This window comes from Myxocyprinus asiaticus, chromosome 23 (genome assembly GCF_019703515.2).
Source record: "Myxocyprinus asiaticus isolate MX2 ecotype Aquarium Trade chromosome 23, UBuf_Myxa_2, whole genome shotgun sequence".
Taxonomy (NCBI): domain Eukaryota; kingdom Metazoa; phylum Chordata; class Actinopteri; order Cypriniformes; family Catostomidae; genus Myxocyprinus; species Myxocyprinus asiaticus.
The window spans coordinates 24,643,555-24,669,808 of record NC_059366.1 but is presented as its reverse complement, the minus strand read 5'-3'; the positions used below and the strand labels follow the sequence as shown (position 1 = coordinate 24,669,808).

Here is a 26,254-nt window from a genome sequence, read left to right as displayed (position 1 = left end):
TCTGTAAGCAGCCTCAGGGTGTTGACATTATTTGAATTTTCTAGGAGAGCTTCAAGAGTCTCAGTGTGAATGCCTTGATGGCTGTAACTGTTGGCTCTGAAATAAAAATTCCCTGACCTTTTTTTGTCTATTGATTTCAAATAAGCTGATTTGTAATTGAAAGTAAAGTTGGAACTGATTAAGCCCTTGAGGAGTGATAAAACAAAACTATTTTATGTAATACCCTTTATTTCATATGCTCCAAATTATTTTTGTGGGTTATAACATCCATAAGTCACAACAGAATGGCGTGTGGTTTTACAATTTATAGAGAGCAATTTACATAAACTCTAAATAGCTGTTGCTCAAGATTTCATAACACTCCTTTCAAGTGCTGAATCTTGATTTCATTTAGAAAATTTAATTCTGTGTAGTTCATTGTGATGCAATTAGGTTTTTATAGGATTCTGGGGTTAATACAAGGGTAACATATTCTCACAGTTAAAAAATCTGCCTATAAAAGCAAAATATAATTAAATAGTTGTGAAAAATACAAACAGATCAGCCCTCTAAAATCTGGAACAAATTATCACAAGTTAGAGTGACTTTCTGGAATAAATGAAATTCTGTGAGACAACTAACTACCACCCCCATGTGGTTACTAGAAAGAGCTTCTAGTTTTGCAGTCAGCCACATACCACAGCCGAAAGATATATATTTTGTTCATACGGTTTTTCATTTGATCCTTTTTTCAAGGACTAGGCTATATTCCAATTTAGTACCAGACAATTGTTTAAATTAATATCCAGCCAGTGACATGATTACTGAAGTTAGCAGGAATAGAATAGAATAGAATAGAATAGAATAGAATAGAATAGAATAGAATACACTTTCATTCGTCCCTTTACAGAACATTTTTGTTTCTCAAACTTCAACTCATAGTGCAAAATACAAATAGTGGCATGAATTCTGAAATTAGTTTGCAGTAATAGAATAGAATAGACTTTTATTAGTCCCTTTACATTGAGTTTTTTTCTTTTCTTTTTTCCGTAATCTTTCATTTGTGGTGAAAATACAAACAAATAGTTGCATGATTACTCAAGTTAGTTTGCAGTAACAGAACAGAACAGAATAGACATACTTTCATTCATCTCTTTACAGTGAATTTGTTTCTCAAACTCATAGTGCAAAATACAAATAGTGGCATGATTTCTGAAATTAATTTGCAGTAATAGAATAGAATACACTTTCATTCGTCCCTTTACAGAACATTTTTGTTTCTCAAACTTCAACTTGTAGTGCAAAATATAAATAGTGGCATGATTACTGAAGTTAGTTTGCAGTAATAGAATAGAATAGAATAGAATAGAATAGAATAGAATAGAATAGAATATACTTTCATTAGTCCCTTTACAACACATTTTTGTTTCTCAAACTCATAGTGCAAAATACAAATAGTTGCATGATTTCTGAAATGAGTTTGCAGTAATAGAATAGAATAGAATAGAATATACTTTCATTAGTCCCTTTACAAAACATTTTTTTTCTCAAACTCATAGTGCAAAATACAAATAGTGGCATGATTTCTGAAATAAGTTTGCAGTAATAGAATAGAACAGAATAGAATACACTTTCATTCGTCCCTTTACAGAACATTTTTGTTTCTCAAACTTCAACTTGTAGTGCAAAATATAAATAGTGGCATGATTACTGAAGTTAGTTTGCAGTATAGAATAGAATAGAATATACTTTCATTAGTCCCTTTACAAAACATTTTTGTTTCTCAAACTTCAACTTGTGGTGCAAAATACAAATAGTGGCATGATTTCTGAAATTAGTTTGCAGTAATAGAATAGACTTTTATTAGTCCCTTTACATATATATATATATATATATATATATATATATATATATATATATATATATATATATATATATATATATATATATTATTTATTTATTTATTTTTTATTTTATTAAACTTTCATTTCTGATGAAAATACAAACAAATAGTTGCATGATTACTCAAGTTAGTTTGCAGTGACAGAATAGAATATATATACTTTCATTTGTCCCTTTACAGTGAATTTGTTTCTCAAACTCATAGTGCAAAATACAAATAGTGGCATGATTTCTGAAATGAGTTTGCAGTAATAGAATAGAATAGAATACACTTTCATTTGTCCCTTTACAGAACATTTTTGTTTCTCAAACTTCAACTTGTGGTGCAAAATATAAATAGTGGCATGATTACTGAAGTTAGTTTGCAGTAACAGAACAGAATAGAATAGAATATACTTTCATTAGTCCCTTTACAGTGAATTTGTTTCTCAAACTCATAGTGCAAAATACAAATAGTGGCATGATTTCTGAAATGAGTTTGCAGTAATAGAATAGACTTTTATTAGTCCCTTTACGTATATATATATATTTTTTATTATTTTATTTTATTTTTTTATTTTTTTTATTAAACTTTCATTTGTGGTGAAAATACAAACAAATAGTTGCATGATTACTCAAGTTAGTTTGCAGTAACAGAATAGAATATATATACTTTCATTTGTCCCTTTACAGTGAATTTGTTTCTCAAACTCATAGTGCAAAATACAAACAGTGGCATGATTTCTGAAATGAGTTTGCAGTAATAGAATAGAATAGAATAGAATAGAATAGAATAGAATAGAATAGAAACTCCCTAACTTTTATTTTGAAAATGTCAACCGGAAGTGTCTGATTCACAAACTTCCGGCGGGGATGCGCGAAACCGTCTGAAGGATTTCGCTTTATTTGTTATCCTTGTTGATTGCTTTGGCAGCGATACCCCAAGTAATAACAGACTAGAATCGCAGCGCCAGCCATGTCAGAGACATACGGTAGGGTAACTCATTTCCCTTATTACTTCTTGTAAACAGCATAGCATCAATTTTAGCTGGTGTCCCGAACTCATTCATCACAATATTTGTTTACGAGCTCTCTTCAGTGCCAGCTAGAGAGCAGCTATCTGCCTGCCATCTGTTTCAGCTGCTGACGCTATTTCAAAGTGATTTAAGTGTTTATTTATTTTTGGTTGCTCAATAAAAGTAGTTTTGACAATAATAATTAAAATATACGGTGGAAAGACCGTTATTTGCTTGGATTTTGCTTGTGTTTTATGATAAATCTCTTTATCCTATTTTGCATATACTGTATATAAATGTCAGTAGGATTCTTTTTGTTATGACTCGGATTGATGCAGGGAGTGAGCATCACAATAGATCTGCACAGCCCACACCCCAGTGCACTTCGAAGTAAAGCTTAAATTATATTCTAACATTCCTGCACTGCTGGGTTGGGTGGTTGATCTACACATTTCACAGACCATCCCACCGATTACAAACATTTTTGAGAAACAGTATTTGTCTGCCATGTCTTAATGTTTTTATTTATTTTTATTTTTTTTAGATTTCCTGTTTAAGTTTCTTGTGATTGGGAATGCAGGAACTGGAAAATCATGTCTTCTGCATCAGTTTATAGAAAAAAGATGTATGTATGTCATCTGATTTCAAACCTATTCAATGTCACTGTTCTGTTGCTAATGTGTTTTCCCCGTTCTTCTAGTCAAAGATGACTCTAATCACACTATTGGGGTTGAATTTGGCTCAAAGATTATCAGTGTGGTCAACAAGTTTGTCAAGCTCCAGATCTGGGATACAGCAGGACAGGAGCGTTTCAGGTGTGTTCACATATTTGTGTCATTTCTATAAAAAGCATTTCCCTCTCAGGTTGGGCATGTTTGTAATGACCAGAGAGAGACACGGCGATAATATCCAGATTTCTTCTTATGTGCTCTCGGTCACATGGTTTGGAGGGGGAGTGCTTCAACACCAGATTGCATGTTGGAGTTTATACTACTTTGCACAGATTCATTTCTGATTGCTATCAACATGGACTTCATTTGCACCAAACATGTGTCAGCATTTTCCTCTAAGAGCCAGAATAACCTGAAAATATGCTAATTTTAAACAAACAGTCTTTTGTGGATTGTTTTTTTTATTTCCCCCTGCTTATTTTTTTACCCTTGAGACTGATTAAAATAAACAGTGATTTTTTTTTTTATTTATATTTTTTAAGATAGGAAAAAACACCTGAAGCCATTTCTTTCTTTTGTAAAGTAGAAACAGTTTATTGTTCATTACAGTCACATAATAACAATCAAATCATACATTTAAAACACAACACAAGATTGCTTGAAGCAAAAATGTATTGCTATTTTTCTCTTCAACAAACAGCATTTAGAACAGCTTTTGGAACTGGAGATTCCGCTTGTGTTTTGTTTGCAGCTGCAAGCCGTTTTATTATGCATTAAAGTGCCCCTTTGATTTGTTGTTTCAATTAAATCTGGGCTGTCTTTGCAGTGAAATATTGTCCTACATGTTCATTTCAGAATTACGAGACCTAATATCTCAAAGATAACATGATGTAGTTATTTCAGTAACAAATTCAACAAAATAGGAAAGTGTAAATCTGGCTGATGTTGATGGATGTCTGAACTACAGTAGTAGTAACTGTTACTGTTATGGTTATTGTTAGCCAAACAATCCAGCTATTGTGAGCATATGTGATTTGACTTGTGGTCGAAAGATATAGATTTTTAAATGGCTTGTAGTAATTGCTGATATAATGCCAAAAACAATGCATTGATGGCCGATGAGTGCAAAAAGTTGCTAAAATTAAACAAACAAACATTTAATTGACATAATATTTATTAAAAACTCACTGATATATATTTGAAAAAAGAAAATGTGCATGATCCATTAATAATACTAATTGAAATGCAGCTAATTTTCATATGGTCCGATATTATCTGCCATTTAATTGGCTTGTTTAATATATTGGTCTAGCACTAAATTTGGCAGTCTGTTGTTGCAGATGTTCTAAAGGTTTTAATGTTAGAAATGATTTTTCTCCTCAGGTCTGTTACACGCAGTTACTACAGGGGAGCAGCAGGGGCTCTTCTGGTGTATGACATCACTAGGTAAAGTTATAATTGCATATCTAGACCCTTTGCATAAATAAAATGTATTATGTATATTGATCTCTTTTCTTTCTTTTTTTTTATCATATATGTGTGGAAGTTTGGCTAGACTTAAATACATTTGGATTCTGGAGTGTCTCCAGATGTTTAGACTGTATCGATTTATCACTCTCTAACTCTGTCTCTGTCTGGATGTTAGTCGAGAAACGTACAATGCTCTGACCAACTGGCTGACAGATGCCAGGATGCTGGCCAGCCAGAACATTGTGATCATACTGTGTGGAAACAAGAAGGATCTGGATGCTGATCGTGAAGTCACCTTCCTGGAAGCCTCACGCTTCGCTCAAGAGAATGGTGCGTATGTCAGACCAGCAGTTACCTGCTTGTTTCAATCAACCATTGTAGATAAATGAAGACATGTTTATAGATAAAAACAGTTTGCTTGTAATAATAGATAGAGCTGAATGCGTATTGTGACCAGGGTTCCCACGGACATGGAAAACCTGGAAATATCAGGGAATTTTAAAGCTGTGATTTTTCAGGCCTGGAAAAGTCATGTAAATTAATAAAATCTTCAAAGTCATGGAAAAATCATGGATTTTTTTTTTTTATAGTTAATATATTTTTATTTATTATGCTCTGTCCTAAAATGTTTAATCGGGGTGTTATGTTGTACTGGGTTAAAAACACAGGGTGAAGAGTTTAAAATATATCATGTTATTTAGAATACCTGACGCAGGGCTCGACAGTAAGGACTGCCTGATGGCCCGCACATTCCACAGTTCACAATCACAGTGCACAAAATTCCCAGTTTTTTCATTTTAACATGTTATTGAAAATTAGCAATCCACACATTGGAACACATGAAATCAACAGTTCATTTCTATAAGACTGTAAGTCCAGCTCTGTCCGTGCATTTCCCTCTCATCTCTCCATGCAACGTAGGCACTGTTTAACGTGCACGCGCACTCAAATGTAAACATTAATTCGACATGCTAATGGCGTTTGATATCAATAGAAGCAAATCACTATGGTTATTATTTATTTTCAGAGCTGTTCAGCTGCAGGATGAAGATGACTATTGAAAACAGTCTACTTCATATCTTTCTTCTTTTTTTTTTGATTTTAGTGCCATTTTCAGAATGAAAGGCTAAATGTTTGGGCGTGGAAATTAGCTTTCAAGTCACGGAAAAGTCATGGAAATTCATTGATTGAAAAGAGTGGGAACCCTGTGTGACTGTGCCACAAGAGGTCACTGTGGGATAGTATTACTAACATCAGCATGAAGACTGGTCATCAGTGAGACAGTACAGACTCAGAACTGACTCCATTGAGATCAAAAGGGCATTTTCAGAATCTAAACAGTGATGAGTTATTTGTGCACTGGACTGTTTATGGGATCTTTATCAATGAAAACAATATCTTTAAAGCAGAACTGTGTAATTTCTGCACCACTTGCGTCACCAAACAGAATTGCAAAAATAATGATTGTTTTCAAACAGGTTTCCCAAATGCTTCCACATTTTTTCCATTGGCCGGAAACAGATTGTCCCGGCCCCAGATTAGCACCGTTGGTTTCAGGGTTGGTCGGGATGCTCAAATAAACAAAGCAATGTTTACACTGCTGTAGGGGTGTGATCTTTGCCCTTTTCAGCAACCTACAAATGGCTTAATATATATGTAGTTGTCTCTGCATTTTAAGGTGGGATATTTAAAACTGGAAGTATTTCATCAGTGAAAAAATTACGCACTTCAGCTTGAAGTCTTTTATAGTTTATAGAATGTAATAAATTCTGATTATTACTAATATAACAAAATTAAGGTACAGTATCTCTACTTTCCAGAGCTCATGTTTTTGGAGACAAGTGCACTAACAGGGGAGAATGTGGAGGAAGCCTTTGTCCAATGTGCTCGGAAAATCCTAAACAAAATAGAGTCAGGTACAAAACTACCAGGTCATTTTATTCATACTTATAAGCTTCTTAAAAACAATTCACTCGAGCTACTGTGCTTGTCATTTTGTTGTGTAGGAGAGCTGGACCCGGAGCGGATGGGTTCTGGAATCCAGTATGGAGATGCAGCGTTGCGGCAGCTGCGTTCTCCCAGACGGGCTCAGGCAGAGAGCGTGCAAGAGTGTGGCTGTTAGCACAGATCTCCAGACAGCTGACCGACCAGGTGAATGTTCAGAGGGTTTACTGCCTGTTTCTGCTTCCTAATTTAGTCAACCAAAAAACTGTTTTTGAGAGCTGAGGTTTTAATGTTAGAAGTTTGTCACAATCCAAACACTATCCAGAGTGGTTTATATACTTCCTGTACATTGGGATGTGCAATACTTTTTGTTATTACCGGTATTTATCTACATGTTGCAATATGATATACTTGATGGTGATATCAAATAGAAAGAGTTCTCAGTTGAATAAGATGACTGACAAGTGCACACACCTCACATTTTGAATGTATGATCATGGCACAGTGTTCTCTTTTTTTTGCTTGCCCTCTGTAACACTCACAAATGGCAACATACACTAAAAATAGCAGAGCTGCATTCAGATTTAATCAGATACAGTTATTCACTTTACCCAAGACATCATTCCCTGCATAATAGATTTATGTTGCATGTTCCGTGTAGTTAGTGGTTGCTTTCTTTTCACAGTGTTCTTGTCCTTATTCAATTATTTAATAACATTTTAAACTTTCAGTCTTGATTGTGGACTTTAATTTTAATTAATTTATACAGCTGGAAAAGAGAGTTGAGAAAAGGTTACTTGTCTTAAAATATCAACAAAGTAAGATACAGTCTATCTAATATGATAGTGGACTAAAAAACAAGTACTCCAAGGGTATAATTTTTTGCATTTCTGGTCTATTATATTCAATTTATTTGTATAGTGCTTTTCAAAATTCATATTGTTCCACAGCAATGTTACAAAAAACAACTTTACAGTCTAAAAGTATAAAAATAGGCAAGTTAAAAGTTAAAGCACGAGTTGTGCAGTCTCGTGCAGTAGTGCCATGTTTTTTAGATGCCATGGCAAGTTAAAAAAACTTTTAAAAATGCATCTAGAGACACCAGTATTCTGTTTTGTTGTACTACATCTAGCTTTTTTTTTTAGCACAAGAAAGTGTTCGGTCTGAATGGCCCCTTACGACCCCAGCCGTCTCATAAAATAGTGCCTTTCCTTTTACTGTTGTCTGTAAAAGGAGCTTGGTTGGAGCTCCACAGCATCTGTACTGTATTTGGCATGCCCTAGTGGGGAGGAGCTCTCTTCAAGATGACGTGCTATTTTTGTCATTCACACCCCCCAAATGCTGCTCAAGTTTACTTCTGCATGCCTTACTTAAGACTGAAGATGACACAGCACCCGCGATCCACACACACACACACATGGTTCACCTTCTTGAATCTACCCCCTCTGGGAGACAAACAAGTGTTCCAAGCCCCTTGACCCTCTGCTAAGGCTGATCAGTCAAATGCCACACACCCACATGAGAAACAGAGTAATGGATATATTTAACTCCACATACTCCTCATCCCTCCCAGAGTCTTAGCATGTCAGGTTTCTGAGGTGCCTTATTTGGTTTCCCTAGAATGCAAGCTAGAAATAGAGTTTCAAGGTGTCTGTGGAAGATTCACTGAAGTTCCTCATTTAGACCATCTATATAATTACCTGATCTTGGGCCTGCTGACTTTTAAGTCAACGTTGTTCCTTAGGCATATTGCACAATCAGTTTGCTAGATCCTACTTCGCTTAAAGGTATAGCTCACTCAAAAATGAAAATTCTCTTATAATTTTCTCACCCTTATGTCATCCCAGATGTGTATACCTTTCTCTCTTCTGCTGAACACAGACAAATATTTTTAGAAGAATATCTAAGCTCTGTAGGTCCATACAATGCAAGTGAATGGTGATCAGATCTTTGTAGCTCCAAAAATCACATAAATGAAGCATAAAAGTAATCCTTATAACTCCAGTGGTTAAATCCATATCTTTAAAAGTGATATGATAGATGTGGGTGAGAAACAGAACAATATTTAAGTCCTTTATTTTTACTCTAAAATCTTCAATTTAACTTTCACTTTCAGATGTGAATGTGAAACTAAACAGGCCCAACATGTGACTTTAAGATGTAAAAGTGAAAGTGGAGATTTAGAGTAAAAAAAAAAAAAAAAAAGACTTGAATTTTTATCTGTTTCTCACCCACACCTATTATATCGCTTCTGAAGATATGGATTTATCCACTGGAGCCATATGGATTACGTTTCCTTTGTTCTTTTTGGAGCTACAAAGGTCTGATCACCATTCACTTGCATTGTATGGACCTATAGAGCTGAGATATTCTGCTGAAGAAAGAAAGTCACACATCTGTGATGGCATGTGGGTGAGTAAATGATGAGAGTTTTCATTTTTGGGTGAACTATCCCTTTCAGTCAAATCTAAAGCAGTGGTTCACAAATAGTTTTGCTCAACAACCCATAATTTACTTTAGACATCATGTTGTTTTATACTTAGTTAAGGAAAATCCTTAATTTACTGTTGATTTTAACAGTATTTCTCACCTAAAATGGCCTAGAATCACTGATTAGACTTCTATGTATATAAAACTAGTGATATGATGCATCCGAGTGACATGCCCAAAGTTTGCGCATTTCATTACCTATTTACCGGAATTCAGCTTGTTTGACTACATGCCTCTAAACACATGTTCTCCATGGCTCAAAGAACCCTTTATCTGTGTCTTTGTCCAAGGCAGGTTTTATGAACACAAGGAGGACATTAATGGGGAGTGTGACTTAAGGCTCATCATGGTGGAGTGACTGTTTCCCTCACCTTACTTTCTGTTCAGACATGCCAGGGGTCTCCCTGCACTCCAGAAGACTCCGGAAAAAGTTTACTGTCCCTTCGGGCCCAGGCAAAGACATCTACAATACCCGAAACTTAGAGGGTAGTTAAGAGACTTGGCCCTTGACTCTGAGAATACTGCACTGAGCCCCTGCCCCATCTTTCCCTCTTATGTACAGTAGATCTTGTGTAGAGAAGAAATTATATTATCACCATGGAGCATGTTTCATGGTCGCAGTACTATAACATTATCATAAATTACTATATACAGCACACATATAGCTTGGGCATACTGCATTACTGCTCTTTAGCACGCACCTGTAAATATAATCAATGAAATTGATCGTGCATCGGCAACACATAATTTGCTTTTAAAATATATATAATTAAGGGTATTTTATTTTGTTTCTCTCTGTCCTTTTTTAATGTTAGTATGTTTTGTAGGAAACATACTAGAACATATGTTTTATAAAAGTGGCTTTTGACATCTAAGTTTCATGCTCAATCATTTACATTCAAAATATATTGTAAATGGCCACAACACACTTACCTACATATCACACTGTAATAACGTGTCAGTATGATCAGCTTCAAAGTCTCAGTGTTACGTATATTTATTGTAAAGCATTTTTAGTGCTGCTTTCCAAATCTTAGATATTCGTTGGAATGATACCAATGTGTTTAAAGCAATTCATTGTTTTCAAAACAACATTGTATTGTCCTCTTTTTTTTTTTTTTTTTGAGATTATATATTTAATTCTCTATGATCCCTTATCTACTCTTAAATATTTTAAAAAACAGTGCATCAAAAGGTCTATGCCATTATATCAAGCATTTTTGTTTGTAAGAATTTGAGATGGGACAGATTCAAAATAGTTATGTTTTACACTGGATTGAATGGCATTTGATTCCTTCCAAGTTCATCTTTAATCCAACAATCTCCACTTTACATTGACCACCACACAAACAAATTCGAATTTGGCTAATTCTGTGTAGTAGTGATCACAGGAAGTGTTTACTTAGAATCAAGATGATAAGAAACACAGTTGGATCATAGGCTTTTTTATTGTTAAAGTTTTTTGTAATGAAAGTTCTGGAAAAACATTTTGTTGTAACAAAGTTTCATTTAGTGAGAAAAGAACACAAACCTGGCTCCTAAATTTAAAATCAGTGTTTGTGTAATGCGTTTGGCAGTTTGTGAACCAATGACAAACTTCCAAGCTTATTATGCTGGACAGTCATATGCAAGTATTTTTTATGAAAATGAAACAGTTTTTAAAATCTGTTCCATGCGGGCTATAAGGGAGGTATTGCCAGACTTTCAAATTTCTCTTTGTTTGTTAAAACAGAAGATTCACCCCTGGCTCTAACACGTGGTTTATGCTTGCCAGTTTCCACCAGCTTTTTCCAGTAATGTATGGAAATAACCATGGCAGGCTTGGAGAATTTTGATGTCCAGGGACAGAATACTGTAATGAGTTGATAGCTACTGTATGAATTCACCTTGTATTGATATGTATTAGTGAGCTTTATACTTGTATTAATGGTATGCCCTTTTAAAAATGTAGTGAACTATGTACAATCAATCCTTGAATGCAAACATAAGAAGTATTTCCATCCATAATTTGGCTCTAAACAAATGTTATACTTTATTATTCAGTTAAGCCAGTTCACAACTATTAAACCAACCAATAATATCTCCCTTTATACAGAACAACCTGTTAAATATATTAGGACATAACACTATGAAACATTTAGAAACTACCAAATTGCTTCTTTAAAGGGGTTTCTCATCACACTAATCCCATTAGTGTAGTGGAACTGTAACACCAGCCTACTGTTAATGTTACACATTCAAACATATCTCAAGATTCACAGGCAGACTAAGCACTTAAACCATTTCTAAACACCCTTCAAACTAGCTTCCATGTATCATAAATCAGACGGTGGAATGTACAGGTGCATCTCAATAAATTAGAATGTCGTGGAAATGTTCATTTATTTCAGTAATTCAACTCAAATTGTGAAACTCGTGTATTAAATAAATTCAGTGCACACAGACTGAAGTAGTTTAAGTCTTTGGTTTTTTTAATTGTGATGATTTTGGCTCACATTTAACAAAAACCCACCAATTCACTATCTCAAATAATTAGAATATGGTGACATGCCAATCAGCTAATCAACTCAAAACACCTGCAAAGGTTTCCTGAGCCTTCAAAATGGTCTCTCAGTTTGGTTCACTAGGTTACACAATCATGGGGAAGACTGCTGATCTGACAGTTGTCCAGAAGACAATCATTGACACCCTTCACAAGGAGGGTAAGCCACAAACACTGTTCACAGAGTGCTGTATCCAAGCATGTTAACAGAAAGTTGAGTGGAAGGAAAAAGTGTGGAAGAAAAAGATGCACAACCAACTGAGAGAACTGCAGCCTTATGAGGATTGTCAAGCAAAATCGATTCAAGAATTTGGGTGAATTTCACAAGGAATGACTGAGGCTGGGGTCAAGGCATCAAGAGCCACCACACACAGACGTGTCAAGGAATTTGGCTACAGTTGTCGTATTCCTCTTGTTAAGCCACTCCTGAACCACAGACAACGTCAGAGGCGTCTTACCTGGGCTAAGGAGAAGAAGAACTGGACTGTTGCCCAGTGGTCCAAAGTCCTCTTTTCAGATGAGAGCAAGTTTTGTATTTCATTTGGAAACCAAGGTCCTAGAGTCTGGAGGAAGGGTGGAGAAGCTCATAGCCCAAGTTGCTTGAAGTCCAGTGTTAAGTTTCCACAGTCTGTGATGATTTGGGGTGCAATGTCATCTGCTGGTGTTGGTCCATTGTGTTTTTTGAAAACCAAAGTCACTGCACCCGTTTACCAAGAAATTTTGGAGCACTTCATGCTTCCTTCTGCTGACCAGCTTTTTAAAGATGCTGATTTCATTTTCCAGCAGGATTTGGCACCTGCCCACACTGCCAAAAGCACCAAAAGTTGGTTAAATGACCATGGGGTTGTGTGCTTGACTGGCCAGCAAACTCACCAGACCTGAACCCCATAGAGAATCTATGGGGTATTGTCAAGAGGAAAATGAGAAACAAGAGACCAAAAAATGCAGATGAGCTGAAGGCCACTGTCAAAGAAACCTGGGCTTCCATACCACCTCAGCAGTGCCACAAACTGATCACCTCCATGCCACGCCGAATTGAGGCAGTAATTAAAGCAAAAGGAGCCCCTACCAAGTATTGAGTACATGTACAGTAAATGAACATACTTTCCAGAAGGCCAACAATTCACTAAAAATGTTTTTTTTATTGGTCTTATGATGTATTCTAATTTTTTGAGATAGTGAATTGGTGGGTTTTTGTTAAATGTGAGCCAAAATCATCACAATTAAAAGAACCAAAGACTTAAACTACTTCAGTCTGTGTGCATTGAATTTATTTAATACACAAGTTTCACAATTTGAGTTGAATTACTGAAATAAATGAACTTTTCCACGACATTCTAATTTATTGAGATGCACCTGTATATTTATTAATGTATGAGTGTTTAATGAACATTATGGCTTCATTACTCTTGCAGTAAAAACAACACTATTCACATAATACATTGCTATATGTCAGAATTGACATTGGAAAAGCTGTGGAAAACAAAATCTGTCATTTGTTTATATAACGCATGCCTTCTTCAATTAAAGATACTGAACCAAATATAATAATTACTGACATCAATTTTCAAATGAGTTAAATACCCTTGTATAAATAATTGTCATCTTTGCATCATTCCTGAATGAAATACCTGAGTGCCACTAAATACTAAATCACATCACACTGAATGAAACGTATGTTTGATGATGAAATCTGTCTAAGACTGAACTACTGGAATTTTGTTTTCCTTGTGTATGTAACTAATTTTTAGAGTTGATATCCTTAAACATGATTTGTGTACATTACATGCTTCAGAAACCAGTGACAGCTTCTACATTGTAATGATATTAACTACTGTTCAGCTAGAACACCCTGTGAAATGCACCATGAGTGTACACAAACAACAAACCAAATCTAATATATCTCAGGAAGTAAGTATTAGTTTTACTGTTGGACTGCCAGTGTGAGGCAGCCCATTTAAAAAATTGTGACTTGATTTACACTGGAAAGTACAAAACACTGACCCTAAATATTAATCAGTATAACACAAATAATTTAGTTAATTTATAATTCACATTACAACATTTGCCAGTAACGGTCTAACAATTACTGAACACTTAAATAATTGTTCAAAATTTACTTCAACAGTATGGCTGAGAGTGTAAAGACAATAAATCTTGTGGCCTGTACATCCATGTGACTTATTAATACAAAATTCAAGCAACAAGGCTTGTGATTGTTTGACAATGCCCTGCAGCATCAAAGGATTGTGATATCATGTTTGATATGCAGTAAATGTAACCTGTCCATTGTTGTAAATAAACCCTTCAAAACCCCTGCGTTAAAATCAGAGTTGAAATCATTGTGACCCATTTTTGAAGACGGCAAGTTAGCTGGATAGATTCACCAGCCATCACCTGGAATGTTTCAGGGTTTTAAGCCTGAGTGGTTCAGATAGTCACAGACATTTTCTTCCAAAGTATTAATTAAATCAATTCTACCGAGACCTAGCAGAGAAACAGCGCATGTACTCTGTCATCCAGGGGTTGTATTCAGGGACAACCTTGCTTCTGTTCATTTCTATGTCAGCAGATCTTGCTCTCTGTTTGTCAACTCTCTTTATCTGATTTTCCACCTCCCGTCTGGTTTTTGCTCGCAAAGCTGATTCATGGATCTAGACAGAAGAGAGATTGCATGAAACAAGAAGTACTTAAAGGGTTAGTTCAACCAGAAATGCTTTACTCACCCTCATGTTGTTCCAAATCTGAATGAATTTTCCGTAGAGAACAAAAGGTGAATTTTGAAGAATTTTCTTGCTGCCATTTTTTCCTTATGAAAGTGAATGGGGACTGGGTATGTCAAGCTCCAAAATATAAAAAAAACACCAGTTAAGAATCATACAATTGGTCCATGTGACGTGCTATATTCCATTTCTTCTAGACGAGCTATACAATTGCTTTTTGTGAGGAACAGACTGACATTCACCCCTCCATTACTGTTTGGGTCATTTTTGACTTCTTTTTTTTTTTTTTTTACTTTTCATTTTTGATTTTTTAAATGACACTAAATATTTTTATTTTATTTTATTTTTTACAGTTTTTATCAATACATTTTACATTTTCCCCTGTATTTCAAAATGACAGGAAAATTGTATTAAAATTACAAGAATAAACTGTTTATCGAAATGTGTCATGTGATTTAACTAAAAATTTCTGTATAAATGGAATTCATTAAATATCTGTTTTTTAACAGCTTTTAAATGACAATTTTAACAAAACTAACTGTAAAAATAAAGTATTCTTTATTGACAAAAGTAGCATCATTTTCTCTAATTTTACAAAAAAGTGCTTTTGTTATGCCGATATATCACTGTCAAATACATAAAAATACTGTTAATAATACATTTCAAAAAGTATAATTGCAAGAAAATATGACTAAAGAAAGATTTTGTCATTTTGCATAACCACTATTTTACATACATAAACTGAAAAAACACAGGTATTGACTATCCTGAGACAGTTAAAAACTTAATTCTATCAGATTTTAACTTTCACTTTACTACTACATTGGTATTGTACGTATTGTACAATAGATTTTATTGTTAAATAAACGCATTTCATGTTATAAAAACCTGTGTAAAACCATAGAGTTAAATTAAAAAAGTTAACTGTTTTACGCTTCCTTACATTTATATGACATGTAAATCAAGCATAAATTACCCATCACTACATTCCCATATCACTATCATTCCAAAATACAACGTATAATGGCAATTAAAAAAAGATTTGGCCTGAATGAACGAAATTAACTTATTGTGTATTGAAAGACTCAATTAAAATTTTTATGTGATGTGCAAAGTAAGTACATTAAAAACTTTAAGTTACGTGAACTACACAATTATTAAATTGAGATGTATTTACATAAATATCCCAAACAGTCCTTAATGTTGGAAGGAGACATACAGCAAGTTGCTGGTTTAGTCTTAGTTTAACTTCAGTTTAATGATGATATTTTAGGATATGTAGAATACAAAATAAACAGCAACAGTTATCTAAAGAGCGTTTTGTCCATCTACAGGATATTATTTTAAATGATGCAGCACATGCTTAACTAAAGCAGCTCCTCGGTGGATCAACAGAGGTACAATTTCTACATTTTACAAGCATTTTAACATTGAGGAATTTTTGTTTAGTGGAGTTAGCCTGTGACTCTTAAGATTAAATTACGTTTTTTTTTTTTTTTTTTTTTTTAAGGTTACTGTTGTGTAATTTAACTAATTGACTTATATGCTATTCAGTTTTCTCCCCATTCTAAAGAATATTGAGAGCTTAAAGGACTTGTTTGGACTAGTTTCCAGATCTAGTTTGAACAAGGTGGATGTATTTTGTTTCCGAGGTAAGTAACAAGTGTGTGTGTGTGTGTGTGTGTGTGTGTGTTTACTGTAAAATAGCCATATTTCTTTATTTGATCTAAATGGGCAACATAAACTGTTGTGTACATGCACAAGTTTGATCATTTGTAGGGATGTCTTTCAATCCATTGTGAATGTAACTAGCCTTTCTTATCTCTGTATTAGGTGTTTGCTGAGTAGCGCTTTACAAACCAGAATCTACCAAACACACATGCAACTTGATCGGCACAGTCTTCGCTGATGACTTTATATCTCATCAGAAGACATTGGAGTCAGAAAAGACTTCTGGTGAACTTGATTCGTCGAGCTTCAAAGTTCTGTTCACCATTCACTTGCATTGTATGGACCTAAAGAGCTGATATATTTTTCTAAAATCTTCATTTGTGTGCTGCAGAAGAAAGTCATAAACATCTGGGATGGCATGAGGGTGAGTAAATGATGAGAGAATTTTTGGGGGAACTATCCTTTTAAAGAAGATGATTTATAAAAAAACAAAAACAAAGCTTTTGTGTTCCATGGAAGAAATAAAGTCATACAGGTCTGAAACAAGTGAGTAAATAATGACATCATTTTTGTGTGAACTATTCTTTTATGTAGGTGTGTATTTTGAAACAGATTTGAATAAATTATTTAATTTTGCCACTTTTTTCTATTTCTGCATTTCAGGGCTGAAGATTCAGCAGTTGCCCTGTTAACAGCGGTCAGAGAACTCACAGATGCTGCAATTCACTACAATCTGGTCAGAAATTTCATTGTTCTTGAAAGTGAAGTCATCACCCACCTGCCCAAGCTTTTCAGAATTCTTTTTACGTTTGGACTGATTTATGCATTGGATCTGAGTTACCCAAGACAGTTTTAAAGACAGGTGGCTTTATAAGGATTTAACATTGAAGGATGTGCAACACTAATGCAGCTGTAGACAATTTACCCTGTCGCTGTCAAATTTGTTTTTTTCAGTGTTGTGCCTCATGTTTTGTCAATAATTGTACCTTGTCTTTTTATATTAAATATGTTTACTACATGCAGTTTCTTTATATTTTTTTATGTTTAAGTTGAAAAATTTTCATATTTAAGGAAACTTGAAAAAATGCAATTGCAAAACATTAAGTAATACTACTAGCACATTTCAAGTCACCTAAAATTATATAGTTTATTAAGTTAACATGGCTTAAAAAAAATAAGGTAATACAAAGCATATTCATGATTTCAAAAACGTATATTTTTTTAAAGTTGTATAAATATATTAAGTTTGCAGAACGTTACATTTTGAGTTGTGGTTAATTAAAATAAACATTAGTAATTGCATATTTTGATTGGACCAAAATCATTTATTTTAATTTATAGTTTCTAAGAAAAACAAGTTATGCATACTTGAGACTTAAGTTTTGATACTTGTAAATGTAAAGGCAATCAGTTGCCTCAAATCTTTTAAGTTAGTAGAACTTATACGGGTTTACAGTGTTTTTAAACCCTCCAAAAATTGGCCACATTTACTTCCATTGTAAGTGCCTCACTTAAAGAAAAGGAAGGACGAGTCAAAATAGTTTTGTGGTAATCAAAACTGACACAAATGCTTTCGATTGAGCTTAACTTGTATTGAACCTGTATTCCCTTATGCTTTGAATGTGGTATGTATAACAGACTTCAGAACTTTTTTCCATTAAATGGAATAGTTTCATACCGTGTGCTGCCTCTGTAGTCTCGTTTGACAGTCACTGAAAAATGACAAAATAGAACTGACATTTATAATTGGCATTATACAGAGTTCTAGTAACTTGACCTAATCGACTTTACGACATCAAACGTGATATAAACATGTAGGCTAAACAAGACAAGAAGGCTTAAATGTAGAAGAACATAACTGATTCAAGTTAAATGAAAATCATTCAAATTAAACGAACACCATTCATTCAAGTTAGTTAAGAGAACTTGTTTCAATCACGTGGAACCACTGCATGCGTGTGTGTGTTTGATTATGTTTTAATTCATATTATGTTTAGGCAAAAAGGCCATAGTATTTTTGTTCAGGGGCGGAAAACAAAAGCTGTTGTTCCCACAGCAAAAACATTTTAGAGATTGGTTTGTCAGCTTTAAAAAATTATGAACCAGTGAAAAAAGCAACAAAAGTGTTGTGTGAAAAATATGCTTAAGCATTTAAAGCCGTTGCACATGAGTTCTTGTAATATGCTGAACAAAAGGATTTGTATGTTGTTTTTGCTAATAAAAAATAAAAAATAAAAAAAAAAGACTCAATGAGTGGTGTATTTTTTAATTAGTATTGCGAAATATTTTCCAAAATGTTGCTAAAGGCATAAAGTTTTAATTCTAAGATTTTTTAATTTTTTTGGGGCAACTTCTGCAAAACTTTAACTATTTCAGTGATTTTAAAGTATTATGCAGACAGATCTTATCCTGCTTCAATAACATAATTAAGTTTTTGCAGTTTATATTTTTTAAATGAAGAATGACACAATGCAAAAGTACAGTTAACCTACATTTAGAGACAGAAAATGCATTTATTTTGACAGTTTATTAATGTATTTGAATTCTGACAGTTAATTTATACCTGGGCTTTCGCAAAGTACTTTTTTTGTGTGTGTGTTTTATATATAAATGGTGTTAGATTTACAGTATTTTTTGTAATAACAACAGTAATTATCTGTACGAAAGCTTTTCTTTATCATTCTTTTAAAGATAATTATTCTGTGTTTTAGAGGTATATGACTATTCTAACAATTAATATATGTTAAAAGTAAAAGATTTCAAGGAATTATAGGGAGATTTCTTGTAGAATTACAGTAATAAACGTTGGTAAAATTATGGTAAAGCTAATTACTGTTTTTTTGTTTGTTGTTGTTTTTTTTTTTTTAACAGTTTATCTATGTTTTTAATCTGACAGTACTTTTCTGACATTTTCCAGCACCCCTACTGCCAGAAAATTAAAAAAAAAATTATTTTTTTTTACAGTGTAAATGGTTTCCTTCATCGGAGCAGTACAAGGCTTGGTTACTTTTCCTCCACTTGCCATATGAACACACACACACACACACACACACACACACAAACTAGACTTGATTTGATGACTTTAAGTGGTCTTAAAAAAAAAAAAAAAAAAGTGAGACATACTGTTCCCGGTCAAATTTGACCCGTCATAGGAAATGAATGGGTGAGACTAAGACACAGAGCTTTTTTTATTTATAAAATAAAATCAATCTATCAGCCACAATGAGGAACACACCAACACAGAAATGATAGGGTGAAATGATCCAGTTGCTTTCCAATGCGCATCCATGAGGGGACCCAGTTCATGCTGCCTATCGTGCTGGCATGTTCAAATTAAAGCAAAAACAATGAAGCTTGTGAACAGCATTCTCTTGTAAACAAATCGAGCTGCACTTCCGGTTGTATCGCGCCAGTTCTCGCGTGAACATGCCAACGTGCTTACGTCATGCAGAGGCTGCATGAACTGGGTCCCCTCATAGCCGCACACTGGAGAGCAACCAAACTATGGAACAGTCTCACTAACAGTGTTCGGGATGCAGACACACTCACTCAGTTTAAGTCTAGACTAAAGATTCATCTATTTAGCCAGGCATACACCTAATTTATCCATCAAATCACAATTAGGCTGCTTTAGTTAGGTCTGCCCGAACCAGAAATATCCAGCATGATCTATAACTCTGCATAAAATTGAATGGCATCTATGCTAATATTATTCTATTTGTTTCCTTGTCTCAACCCCCGAGGTTACCAGAGCCGGCCAGATCCAGCTCCGTTCCTGCTTGGTGTTGGACTCCACTGCTACGTGTCGCTGAGTGATGGCGACAAACTACAGCCGGTGCTAGCCAGACATCACTTCCGTTTTTTTTTACTTCAGAGGATGAACTGATGCCAACTCCAACTGTAAGACATCGGATACTTCATATGCCACTGCCTGAACCTTGGACTTAGGATGGACCCCACCGAACCTCACCAAAATGCCCTGCAGGTTGAACTGCGATGCACCTCATAATTTATCTCTGCCTGCATCACCTTCGTCTAATGATGGACTACACTCTTGTAATGGACTACATAAATACATAGACTATCATTTAACTGCCAACAAAAGCCTTCATCAGCCAACTAACAAAGGACAATGCATCTATGTAAACTTCTGCAGTTAATCCAGGATGGACTTCAAAGACATTAGTCATTAAAGTTCATAAAAAATATTTTCTTTTTTTTTTAAACACTGGACCTTAACACTTACTTTATTTACACATTTTAAACCATGACTTGCACTGTACACAAATAACTAATATTGGCATTATATTCATGTTGTTTAGCCAGAGGGGAACTGGCCCCCACAGTGAGTTTGGTTTCTCCCAAGGTTATTTTTCTCCATTAACCAACATCTTATAGAGTTTTGTGTTCCTTGACACAGTCGCCTTTAGCTTGCTCACAGGGGTTCTAAATACAATTATTATTTATTTAATTTGTATACAGAATTTACAATCATATTTAATCAAACTACACAATGATCACTGTAAGACATTATATTACAGTTTCATTTTTTTGTTTTGTTTTTGTTAATGCATGATTTCCTGTAAAGCTGCTTTGAAACTATGTGTATTGTGAAAAGCGCTATACAAATAAAAATGACTTGACAAACAATTATAGTGAAAAGTAGTGAAATATTGTCTGTTTCTCACCCAAAATAATCGTTTCGCTTTAGAAGACATTTAACCACTGGAGTCATATGGATCACTTTTACTACAACTGTCTGTGCTTTTTGGAGCTTTTAAGTGCTGATCACTATCCACTTGCATTGTATGGACCTACAGAGCTGAGATATTCTTCTAAAAATCTTTGTTTGTGTTCTGCAGAAGAAAGAAAGTCATACACATCTGGGATGGCATGAGGGTGAGTAAATGATGAACGAATTTTCATTTTTGGGTGTACTATCCCTTTAAGCTGCTTTAGAATAATAATTACTGCAAAAAACAAATATTAATATACTATACTAACAAAATTCTAATATTTGTCTAATATTCTAATATTGGGTAGAAAGTAATATTTGGAAAAAAATATTTTCTAAATGACAATTATAATAACCTGTTTTGGCTTCAGTTCAATAAAAAAATAAAAGCTAATTATTTAATTTCAGAAACAACATTGTCTTAATATCACTATCACCCCAGAGTATAAATGGGTCGGTTTACATAAAAATCTATACTGTAGCTGCCTTTATATATTAGGAGTCCCTCGCATGAGAAATATATTTGGGGGTTGTGGCGTAAAGTTTGAAAACCCCCGATATAGACAACAAATATGGCATATTGATGCCATTTGACTGGCCAGTTATGATGAACAATGTTGCTTCTCACATCTCTAATGCCTTCATATTTGAGAGCTACAGTTGTGGGGAACACTTTTAGTGAATACTGACTTTAATGTTGGTATGTTCTGTCACTCGGACCAGTTTTATGGTGTTTTTTTTTTTGGTGTTTTTTTTTTTTTTAGACTGACAAGCCCAGTCTCCTTTCACTTTTATTGTATTAGTAAATATACTGTATAATGGCCACTGGCCAGGACATTCTTCAAAAATTCCCTTTTTGTATTCCACCAAAGAAAGAAAGTCATATTGCTTTGGAACGACATGAGGGTGAGTAAAAGGTGACAGAGTTTTCATTTTTGTGTGAGTGTTCTATTAAATTCACAACAATCATCTGCTTGGCAAAGCCAATTGTTTCTTTTAAACTTAAAAATACAATATAGTATGTATAAACCAAACCATAACATTTTTATCCTAGTAACAATTTTTTTCAGTTGTTTTCTGACTTTTCAAGAGCCTCTTATGATTTACATACAGTACAATGCTCTGTGAAAGGATACTCACCTCTGAGGTTGATGCTGCTGGACCAACATTATGGGTTTTCTTGGAGGCCATATCTGTGTGCCTCTCACCTGAGCCATATAGGGCAAAAGGGTGACGATTTTCTTTGTCAGTGTCTTTGGTGGCATGAGGCTTGACCTTTGATCTTGTGCACTTGTGTGAGGAGCGTTGTTTGCTCTTTGGTTTGTTCAGCGTATGAGTATCAGTTTCTAGGTCTGGGTTGAGAGCAGGAGAGCATTCTCTGCTTTTCTCTTCCTCCTCGCCTTGAGGACTCTGCTCAGTATTTCGGGTAACTAGCTCTGTTGATAAAAGACAGAGTTTGCATCGATTTTGTACAGTTAATTTAGTAAGGTACCATATACACTGGCGGCCAAAAGTTTGGAATAATGTACAGATTTTGCTCTTATGGAAAGAAATTGGTACTTTAATTCATCAAAGTGGCATTCAACTGATCACAAAGTATAGTCAGGACATTACTGATGTAAAAAAACAGCACCATCACTATTTGAAAAAAGTCATTTTTGATCAAATCTAGACAGGCCCCATTTCCAGCAGCCATCACTCCAACACCTTATCCCTGAGTAATCATGCTAAATTGCTAATTTGGACTAGAAATTCACTTGCCATTATATCAAACACAGCTGAAAGCTATTTGTTTCGTTAAATGAAGCTTAACATTGTCTTTGTGTTTGTTTTTGAATTACCACATTATGCAATAGACTGGCATGTCTTAAGGTCAATATTAGGTCAAAAATGGCAAAAAACAAACAGCTTTCTCTAGAAACTCATCAGTCAATCATTGTTTTGAGGAAAGAAGGCTATACAATGCTTGACACTAAAGATTTCATACAAAGGTGTACACTACAGTCTCAAAGACAAAAAACAACTGGCTCTAACAAGGACAGAAAGAGATGTGGTAGGCCCAGATGTACAACTAAACAAGAGAATAGTACATCAGAGTCTCTAGTTTGAGAAATAGACGCCTCACATGTCCTCAGCTGACAGCTTCATTGAATTCTACCCGCTCAACACCAGTTTCATGTACAACAGTAAAGAGAAGACTCAGGGGTGCAGGCCTTATGGGAAGAAATTGCAAAGAAAATGCCACTTTTGAAACAGAAAAACAAAAAGAAAAGGTTAGAGTGGGCAAAGAAACAGACATTGGACAACAGATAATTGAAAAATACTGTTATGAACCTTAACCCCATTGAGCTTTTGTGGGATCAGCTAGACTGTAAGGTGTGTGAGAAGTGCCCGACAAGACAGCCACATCTATGGCAAGTGCTACAGGAAGCGTGGGGTGAAATGTCACCTGAGTATCTGGACAAACTGACAGCTAGAATGCCAAGGATCTGCAAAGCTGTCATTGCTGCACGTGGAGTATTTTTTGATGAGAACTCTTTGAAGTAGCTTAAGAAGCTCTGAAATATTTTTCAAAGTGTAATAGTAATTTTTCACTTTATTAATGTCCTGACTATACATTGTGATCAGTTGAATGCCACTTTGGTGAATAAAAGTACCAATTTATTTCCATAAGAGCAATATCTGTACATTATTCCAAACTTTTGGCTGCCAGTGTATACTGGTAATTGTTAATTTATATGATTTCAGAAATGGTCTGCGTGGCCAGTTTTTGACTACTTTGACAAAACAGCTTCTGCAATTTGTAACTATGTATTATTTGTTCAAACATAAAATGTAACTTCTATTAACATAGTGCACATTATTGTTGCACATCTTTAGTGCGTCCAGTTTCTTAAATGGTTAGTTCGCCCAAAAATTCTAATTATTCACCATTGAGGCCTGGGTAGCTCAGCAAGTAAGGATGCTGACTACCACACCTGGAGTTGCAAGTTCGAATCCACGTTGGGGTAACCTCCTGGTGGTCACTATAATATGGCTCTCGCTCTCGGTGGGGCACGTGGTGAGTTGTGCGTGGATGCCGCAGAGAATAGCGTGAAGCCTCCACACGCTCTAGGTCTCCGCAGTAAACACGCTTAACAAGCCACGTGATAAGATATGCGGATTGATGGTCTCAGACGTGGAGGCAACTGAGATTCGTCCTCCACCACCTGGATTTAGGTGAGTCACTATGCCACCATGAGGACTTGGAGCACATAGGGAATTGGGCATGCCAAAATTGGGGAGAAAAGGGGAGAAAATCAACAAAAACAAAAACAATTCACCATTTTCTCACCCTCATGTTGTCCCAAACCCGTTTGACTTTCTTCCGTGGAACTCAAAGGATCATGTCTCGTGTGTTCACGTTCATTGCATCTTTTTTCCTATACAATGAAAGTGATTGGTGACTGAGGCTGCCACTCTACGTAACATTTCCTTTTGTGTTTCACGGAGGAAAGAAGGTCATAAAGGTTTGGAACCTGATGGCAAGTTCATGATGGCAGAATTTTCATTTTTGGGTGAACTATCACTTTAAGTAAACATTAGTAGCACTTCAGGTACACATTAGAACAGCATAAGTGACTTAGATGCATTATTTAAGATAAATCTTTACATCACTTCGGAATGTGACTCTTTTGAACATTTCTATAGCTTAGGACTCACTGGTTTCAACAGTTTTTCTGTCTTGTAATTCTTGTGGTCCTGGTTCAGCTGCTGGCTCTGCTGTCTCATCATGGGGCCTCAGAGGTTCGACTTTATTCCGACAAAGAGGAGTAGATTTACCACTGGACGCTGTGTCACTTCCCCATTCTCCCCAAAACCAGGGGTTGTGTGCTTGCTCCAACAGTCGTCTTGACAATCTGTACTTCAGCAAATCCTCATAACATTTTGCGTACGTTTCCCATTTTGGGTCCTTAAATTTCTTCATGTATTCAGACCTTATTCGCTTAGTCACCATATTTCACTGGCTGCACGGGAATATAAAATGTGTTACATTGTAGCAAAGGCCGGGTGACAAGTGTTTTGCAAATGCATTATGGAATTCTGACTTCGTTTGACCGCCTCTCGCGCCAGATATTTAAACCAAATCACAATGGCAACAGAATTCTAGGGCGCGACAGTAAACCAATCGCTGGCCAGCTGTACGCCCCCTTCCTGTACACGCCTACTTAAACTATGGCGTCATCTCGGAGCTCTCTAAACCTCTTGACCTATTAGCGTTTATTGGGTGACGATACATTTATCTGCTGATTTCAATCATAAATACATATTTTACTATCAACGACAGATAAAGAAACACAAAACATTGGTTCGTAAATTATCATACGTATCACATATTATGTTTTGCAATCCAAAGTAAGGGGCCGTTCACACCGAACGTGTATTTGCGTTAAAAAGCTAGATGCAGTCAAGATGCAGCGCAAAGAATAGAACAGAACGCAGGTGTCTCGAGAAGTTCTTTTTAATTTGACACGGCGTCTAAAAAACGCGGCACTGCTGCGCGAGACGCTTAAAATATGACGTCCGTCGCGTCTAGCACGTTAACCTATATATATATATATATATATATATATATATATATAACTGAAAAACAGCACGGACGGACGGACGCAAAAACGCATTCGGTGTTAACGGCTCCTAAAACTGAAAGGAGCTTATCTTTACATGCTGAAAATTGTGGCGACTTGTTAAATATCACTGGTTAACTGAAATACTATGTAAATGCACTAACGTGACAGCTCTGGGGGCGTCATCAAATGCATGTTATTTCTTTGTTGATTAGAGGAACGTCGCCTTGTACTAGTATTTATAAGCAAGTGTTCATTTGACTCAACAGTCAGTGGACCTGATTGCAATCTTAATGCAGTCTGAAATTATGATTTACACATTGTAACACAAGCTGACACTAACCTGAGACGTGTTTGATAATGTAGGGGAGATATTTACTTACAATTTCTGGTTAAGACGCGAAGGTAAACAGATGGCGCAGACGTCAACCTTGCCTTGGTTGTAAAACAAAATGCTTCGCTTTAGCTCCGCCCTGTGGTAAACGCGTTGGAAATCACTCGAATGGATCAACAGGTGTTGTCTAC

General features: G+C 35.3%; 2 protein-coding genes across 5 annotated transcripts; one reads left to right on the top strand and one right to left on the bottom strand.

Annotated features, from left to right (window-relative positions):
• The first annotated feature begins 2,715 nt into the window (after positions 1-2,715).
• LOC127414141 (ras-related protein Rab-4A) lies at positions 2,716-18,093 on the top strand. 4 transcript variants are annotated; one of them, XR_007892744.1, is made up of 9 exons: positions 2,716-2,852; positions 3,421-3,501; positions 3,577-3,691; positions 4,931-4,993; positions 5,193-5,347; positions 6,838-6,933; positions 7,024-7,168; positions 16,051-16,811; positions 17,051-18,093. XR_007892744.1 is itself a non-coding variant. In XM_051651927.1 (8 exons), exons 1-7 carry the CDS (start codon positions 2,837-2,839, stop codon positions 7,137-7,139), a joined length of 642 nt encoding a protein of 213 aa, XP_051507887.1. In that variant the 5' UTR covers positions 2,716-2,836; the 3' UTR covers positions 7,140-7,168; positions 16,051-18,093. The 4 variants fall into 4 exon arrangements, 3 of the variants coding, with proteins under 3 accessions (XP_051507887.1, XP_051507886.1, XP_051507885.1); XM_051651927.1 differs by having other exon boundaries at positions 16,051-18,093; XM_051651926.1 differs by lacking the exons at positions 16,051-16,811; positions 17,051-18,093 and adding an exon at positions 9,746-11,890.
• Positions 11,907-26,195, bottom strand: LOC127414137 (centriole, cilia and spindle-associated protein-like). Its single transcript, XM_051651922.1, has 4 exons — positions 26,113-26,195; positions 24,825-25,129; positions 22,263-22,558; positions 11,907-14,647 (listed from the first exon to the last, which is right to left on the bottom strand). Exons 2-4 carry the CDS (start codon positions 25,117-25,119, stop codon positions 14,471-14,473), a joined length of 768 nt encoding a protein of 255 aa, XP_051507882.1. The 5' UTR covers positions 25,120-25,129; positions 26,113-26,195; the 3' UTR covers positions 11,907-14,470.
• Positions 26,196-26,254: the final 59 nt, after the last annotated feature.